Genomic DNA, 7,837 nt, shown 5'->3' with positions numbered 1-7,837 from the left:
GCCCCTGGGCAGCAGGATGAACTGTAGTCCGCCCCCATGGGATGTGAGGTCACAATTCCCACATTTGTTCTGTGACAAGTTAACAATCTTATTTCATTTCTGTGATAAGCCTCCCACTCTGCTTGGTCAGCAGGACACTAAATTTGTCTATTCAGGGTTTTCTGTACCATCACCCTACTTTGGTGTTAAAGTGTCACATGTGAACATTCAACACATTTTTTCTGAACACCTACTATGTTCTGAGCACACTTCTTAGTACTAGGGATGGAGAGGTGAATAAATCCTCTCTGATTCCCTTCTGACATCCTACCCTTCCCCACCCAACTGCTCCATCCATGCTTGCCTCCCTGCAGTCCCCTGAACATATCAGGCAAGTAAAGAGCTCCTGCCTCAGGACCTTTGCACATGCTGGTCCTCCCACAGATATCTGCATGACTTGATTCACTTTAAACAAACAAATATTTTTCTCAGTTGCCTACTTCCCAAACCCTTTCCTAAACTTCTTCTCAGTTCTCAAATTAAAAATAATTATGGGACTTCTCTGGTGGCACAGTGGACGAGACTCCATGCTCCCAATGCAGGGGACCCGGGTTCGATCCCTGGTCAGGGAACTAGATCCCACATGCATGCCACAACTAAGAGTTCACATGCCACAACTAAGGAGCCCACATGCTGCAACTAAGGAGCCCACAGGCCGCAACTAAGGAGCTGGTGAGCCACAACTAAGGAGCCCTGGAGCCACAACTAAGGAGTCCCCCTGCTGCAACTAAGACCCGGTGCAACCAAATAAATAAATATCTGCCATTGTTCACTCATTTCACAAATGTTTACTGAATGCCTACTATGTGCTGGTTGGTATTCTAATCAAAGCAGTGAACAGTTTAGACAAAGCCTCTGCCCTCCTTGAGCTTACCTTCTAGTGGAAGAGACAGATAATAAACATAATGTCAGATACAGTCGATTCTCATTATTCATGGAAGTATGTTCTATAAAGTCACTGAATTACAAGATAATGAAATAGTGGTCCTAGGAGAAATACAAAGTTAGGGTCCTATAAGCCTTTGGTCACAGTATTTTTGTCAGCTGATCAACACATAACCTTGTTTTGTGTATGTTTTTGTTTAAAGACACAATATATACTGTTGATTCATTAACATTGAAGTTGTAGCCAACAGCCCTGTAACTCATGCCTGAACAAAGCTAATCTAACACATGCATTTACTTCATAAGGCACTTAGGAACATTTTAGCACCATGCTTGGGAGCCATTTTAAACAGCAAAATCACCAATAGCACAAAAATGCAAAAAACATGGCACTAAATAGACCATGAAAAGGATACTTGCTAATACAGCATGGGAGCTAAAACAAGAAGACAGAGGGTCACCTTGTTTGGCCTCAGCTGGGAACGCTCATTGTTAGGTGACTCAATTTTCTCACTACTCTGTGCATGTCTGTAAATGACTATGAGAGCACTGTGGATATCGGATTGGGGGTTACAAATAAATTTTAGTGAGTAGGTGAATTCACAAGTGTGGAATCCTTGAATAATAAGGATCAACTGTAATAACTGTTAAAGAGAAAAATAGAGCAGGGAAATGAGGATGGAAAGTAAAATGTTGGTGTGTGGGGATGGGCTATTTTAGAGGGGAATGAGCAGGCCTGTCTGAGCACTCTCTGAGGAGGGGAACTTTCACAAACACCTAAGTGAGGTGAGATAAAGAGTCATGTGGGTATTTGAAGGAAGGATATTTCCAGGAGAGGGCTGGACCCTGACATGGCTGCCTGATTAGTACATGTAAAGAGTGTGGAGGCCAGAGTGACTAAGGAGGAAAGGACAAGGGGGAGAGTGCTGTGCTGAGTGGGTGAGGTCGGAGGTTCACCTAGGTCTTTGCTAACATATCCTGCCTTCCTCTACCTGGCTTCTAATGGCTGGGGGCTCTCTTGGTCATGCCCCTACCCCATGTGGGAATTTTACAGGCTATGTTCGGCATAAGCTGTACGCTTACGTTATCTTGCTGCCACCCTCACCCCAAGAGTGGGTCACACATCCCTTCTGCTCAGGTCTACAAAACCATCTAGAGTTTTTGTCTGCTTCCCAGAACTTTATAAAGACCCTCTGTCTGAGACATATTAACATTTATACCCCTATTGCTTCCCCCCATCTCTCTCCCTCTCTGCCTCTCTCCTCAGCCCAGGGAATCTTTTCTAAACAAGTAAACAGGGCTATGGGGACACTGTGAGAAAGCTCACTTCCAACTTTCACTTTATCTAGGTGAGAAGCCACACTAGCTGGAGCCAGCCTGAAGAAATGTTTTAATTGGCCTCCCTAAGGTGTTTTTAGAATATTTAAATCTGTGAGCAACATGTAAAATCCAAGACATTTCACATGAGACTCCAAATTTCCTACTATTCTTTAAATAATATGCATGAGATTTCTGCTCACTGCTACAGTTGAGTAGCTTATATCAGACTACCCTCTTGCTAACAACAAGTGTTGACTTTAAGATAAAGTCTACACTTAGATTAGTATGTCTAAGAGATGACAAGATGAGGATTTTGAATCTATATGGAATAATCAAATGGAAACACTAGAATAAAGAAATAAAATTTGTGAAATTAATGATTCACTAGGTGGAGTAACAATCTTTTGGACACAATAGAAGAGAGGAGATGAAATATGGGTTCATAGAGAATATCTATACTGAAGCATGCTAAGGAAAACAATAGGAAAATACACAAAAGAGTGTAAGAGACATAGGACATGGTGAAAAAGTCTAACATTTATGTAAATGGAGGTTCAGAAGAAAAGGAGAGACAGGAACATAAGTAATACTTGAAGAGATACTGAATGAAAATATTCCAAAACTGATGAAAGACATCAAGGCACAAATTCAAGAAGGTCTTCAAACTCCACACAGGATAGATAGATAGATATCAAAACCAAAACAAGACAAAAAAAATACCACACCTAGGCAATTTATAGGAAAACACTGCAGAAAACAAAAGAGGAAATTTTTTAAATGGCCAGAGGGAAAAAGATACACTACTTTCAAAGCAACAATCATAACACTCTACATTCACTTTTAAACAGACATAATGAAAGTTAGAAAGACAATGGAATGACATCTTCAAAACACTAAAAGAAAATGACTGCCATATGGAATTCTACATATAGAATTCTATATACCACAATGAAAATATTCTTCAAAGATGGAGGTAAAAAATAAAGATACTTTCAGATGAAAGCTGAGAGAATTCACCACAGCAGAGCACATTAAAGGTAATACTAAGGAGAATTCTCCAGGCAGCAGGAAAATGATACCAAATGGAAGCAAGGTAATACAGGAATGAAAAGCACCCGAAGAATAAATATGTGGTTAAAACTAAATTAATATTCAGTGTTTTAAAATAATCTTGTGGGGTTTAAAATATATGTAAAATAAAAATACCTGATAACAAGAGTACAACAAATGGAAGGGGAGTAAATGGAGCTAAAAGGTTGTAAGGTCTCTGCATTGTCTAGGAAATAGTACAAGTACAAGTTTATATTAGATTGTAATAAGTGAGAATTATTGTAAGCTCTAGAGTAAACGATAAAAGAATGCATATCTAATAAGTTAACAGAGGAGAAAATGGAATGACAATTTAAAAAATACTTGGTGAATTCAAAAGCAAGAAAAGGCAAAATAACTAAAGAAGAGACAGAACAAGTAGAAAACAAATAGGAAGATGGTAGATTTAAACACAACTAAATCAGTAATTACATTAAAAGTAAATGAACTGGGCTTCCCTGGTGGCGCAGTGGTTGAGAATCCGCCTGCCGATGCAGGGGACACGGGTTCGTGCCCCGGTCCGGGAAGATCCCGCATGCCGCGGAGCGGCTGGGCCCGTGAGCCATGGCCCCGGAACCTGTGCTCCGCAGCGGGGGAGGCCACGGCGGTGAGAGGCCCGCGTACCACAAAAAAAAAAAAAAAAAAAAAAAAAAAAGTAAATGAACTAAATACTCCAATTAAAAGACAAAGATTTTCAGACTTAATACCAAAACAAACATCTAAATATATATTGCTTAAAAGAGATTCACCTTAAACAAAAGAATATAGAAAAGTTGAAAGTAAAAACATGGGAAAATGCCATGCAAACATTAGCTAAAAGAAAAGTGGTGTAGTAGTTATACCAATAACAAAAGTAGATATAAGGGTCAAAGTATTAATAGAGACTTGCAAGAGACATTTTATAAAATGTCAATCCAACTGGAAGATACAGTGACATCCTAAGTTTGTAGGAACCTAAAAGTATATAGAGAAAAACCTGATAGTACTAAATGATTAGATAGACAAATCCACAATTAAACATTCAAACAAAAATTTAGGAGAGATACAGAAGATTTGAACCATATGATATAAACTTGACCTAATTCATATATATGGAACTCTGCACTTAACTTCAGAACATACATTCTTTTCACATTCATATGAAATATTTTCCAAAGTTGACCATATTCTAGGCCATAAAACAAATCTCAATAATTTGAGATTAGAATAGAATCACATTTTTTGGTCAGTGGAATTAAGCTAGACACAAATGACAAAAAAGACAACAAAGAACATCCCCAGATATCTGAAAACTATACAATGAAATGTCTAAATAACTAATAGATCAAAAGAGAAATCACAACTGAAAACAGAAAGTATTTTTAACTGACCGAAGATGAAAGTATAACTTATAAAAACTTGCGGGATGCAGGTAAGTTGTGCTTAGGGGGAAATTTACAGCCTAAATACATACTCTGGAGAAAAAAGGATAAAACTTGGAGATCTAAGCAAGCATCTCAAATACCAGAAATCTACTGATAGAAAACAAAAGTGCAATAAAGAAAATCAACAAGCCAAAAGTTGGTTCTTTAAAAAGATGAATGAGATTGATAAAGCCCTAGCAAGACTGACCAAGGGGGAAAAAAACAGAAAGAAGCCCTAAATAACTAATAACAGTAACAAAAAAGGAGACATTACTACAGAAATTACTGGCATAAAAAGATAATAAGAGGATATTGCAAAAAACTTTTGGTCAAAACTGCTGAAAATTTAGATTAAATGGGTAAATTCATTGAAAACCTCAACAATGCTGGCACAAGGAAAAACTGAACCATTCTATATTTACTATTAAAGGCATTGAGTTTGTAATTTAAAACTTATGCACAAGCCCCCTCCAATCCCAGGGAGATTTACCAGTGTATTCTTCCAGATATTTTTTAACAATTAAGAAATGGTATAAATCTTTCAAAATCTTTCCAGAAATAAAAAAGGATGGAACACTTCCAAACTTTGATGAGGTCTGAATCACCTTGATACCAAAAACTTATAAGGACATTACAACAAAGGAAAATATCAGGCCATTTTTTCATGAACGTGAACACAATATCCTAAGCAAAATATTAGCAAATTGCCTCCAATGATAAATAAAAAGGATAAACATCATGACCAAATTGGGTTTATCCCAGGAAGGCAAGGTTGGCTTTACATCTGAACATCAATCAGTGTAATTCACCACACTAACAGAATGAAGGAGAAAAACCATATTATCATTTCAGTAGATGCATTTGATAAAATTCAACACTCATTCATGGCTCAAAATTCTTGGCAAAATAGGAATGAAAAATAATTTTCTTAATCTTCTATTAAAGTTCTATTAAAAACCTAGGGCAGAATTATATTTAATAGTGAAATATTAAGAATAACATAAGCATGTCTGCCACCGACTTCTCCATTCAGCATTTTACTGAAGGTAAGTGAATTTAGCAAAATAATTAGTTACAAGGTCATATATAAATACCAAATATATTTTTATATACAACAAAATTTGGAAAAAAAAGACACAACTTGCATGAAAATATCAAATACTTAGGAACAAATATAATAAAATGTATGTAAGACCTCTACATTAATAACTGCACTTTACTGGGAGAAATTAAAGAAAACCTAAATAATGAAAGTGTTTACAATGTTCATGGATTGGAAGACTAAATATTGTAATATTGATTCTACTCAAATTTATCTTTAGATTCAATGATGCCCCATTTTTTTTTTTTTTAGAAAAACAGGATTTTTTTTGGATGGGAACTACAAGCTGATTTCAATATTTTTTTTCCTTTTTTTTACAAAGGGTCAAGAATAACCAAGACAATCCTGAAGAACAAAGTAGAAAAATCTATACTACCAATATCATGACTTATTGTAAAGGTATAATAATTAAGATACTGTAGCACTGGTACAAGGATGGATAGATAAATTGTATCAGCCAGAGTCCAGTGAGGAGACAGAAATCACACTAAAGTCTATGTTGGCATGAGCATGGGCCAGAATGTCTTGGTCTCTAGGTTTTACATTTGGCATACCCTGAATATCAGGAGTCTAGAAGGGCAGGGGCTAGGTCTTTGTTGGTCACCACTGTATCCCCAACATCACCTACCCGGGGCCTGGCTCAGAAGGGGCAGCCAGGAATTCTTGCTCAATGAACATCCGAACAAGCCCATGAAGAGACCCCTTCCTGCACAGATTGACCTTGAAAGCTTATGGGCTGGGAGACAGACCCTGCTTTTCTATTGTAAGGTAACCCCCTGGCCCAGGTAGGCACAGGAAACAGAGCCTGGGTGAGGGTTAAAGGCAGGGCTGATGCCCTGGTCCAGTCACCTCTAGATGGAGGCCAAGGGGCAGGTGAACCACATGTTGTTGGTCAACTTGCTCAACTGGGAAATGTCAAAGGCGAAGTACAGCTGTTTGATTTACTTGATGTGGTCGCAGGGTATAAGGCAGGATTCCACCTGCATCTCAGGCCACATGCGTCTGTACTGCACCTTCTCTTCTTGCAGATAGGGCCAACAGGGCATGGGTTTTTCCAAGGGCTCCTTGATGTAGCAGTACCCCAGGCGTTTGCGCTCACCTGGCTCCCCACAACGGTTACAGTCCTGCCAGGGCTCCCAGTGAGTGAAGATGAGCTCCTTGCCACCCAGACTCAGGGTCTCATTCTGCAGGGGCTTTTGGCCCAGGCCTCTGTGCGTAATATGTAGGGTAGTGACATCTTGGAAATCAATCTCATACTCTACCACGAGGGCATTGTCATTGTCCTCATGGTGATAGAGGACTGTCTGGGAGGGCTGAGGGTTGGTCAATTGGAAGCTGCCCCCAGGCAGTTTCTTTATGTTAGGAACTGAGGAGAGCAACAAGAGATCCTCCCCCAGAAGGGAAGAGAAGTAAGTACCAGCGTGCCTTGAGATGGTCACACTGCAGGACAACATCATTGCCTGAGAGTAGGGCCTGCTGGCAGAGACTCTTGTAGGCACAGCTGACTAATATCTGGGCCCACGAAGTAGGGAGAGAAAGGCTAAGCAGCCACAAGGTGGCCAACATGGCCACCTACAGTCTACAGAAGGAGGCTGGGAACCATCGGGGCATTGTGAAGTCACCCACAGAACTCAGGCACCAGCCCTGGGCAGTGGAATGGACCTCGATCCACTGCACTTCCAGGAATCCAATTCAGTTCATGTCATCAAATAGCTTAGTGTAGGCTGTAGAGTCAAAAACTCAAATGTCTGCAAGAGATGGGCAGGAAACACAATGAGTGAACCTGTGTCAGAACGAGTGAACTAAAAAGTCAAATCATTTGCCCTCCACATACCCAATATACAATGATGGAATGGGTCAAAATGCCCAATTGGAAAGGGGAATAAGGGAAGACACCCAGAAATCACTGGTTTGTATCATTTCTAAAATCTAGTGAAAAGATACTGTAAGGACTTCTCTTATAGATGGGGAGGGTTCCTTAATTTGTACCAAATCAACT

The 7,837-nt window shown here is 39.3% G+C and overlaps 1 protein-coding gene across 1 annotated transcript; it reads right to left on the bottom strand.

The window, feature by feature from the left end:
• Window positions 1-6,779: 6,779 nt before the first annotated feature.
• On the bottom strand, window positions 6,780-7,404 carry FAM187B (family with sequence similarity 187 member B). Its single transcript, XM_059045697.2, is given in 2 exon segments — window positions 6,780-7,253; window positions 7,255-7,404. Coding segments are annotated over 2 exon segments (624 nt in total).
• Window positions 7,405-7,837: the final 433 nt, after the last annotated feature.

The sequence above is a fragment of the Kogia breviceps genome, chromosome 18 (assembly GCF_026419965.1).
Source record: "Kogia breviceps isolate mKogBre1 chromosome 18, mKogBre1 haplotype 1, whole genome shotgun sequence".
NCBI lineage: Eukaryota > Metazoa > Chordata > Mammalia > Artiodactyla > Physeteridae > Kogia > Kogia breviceps.
This window is presented reverse-complemented; position numbering and strand designations above follow the sequence as displayed.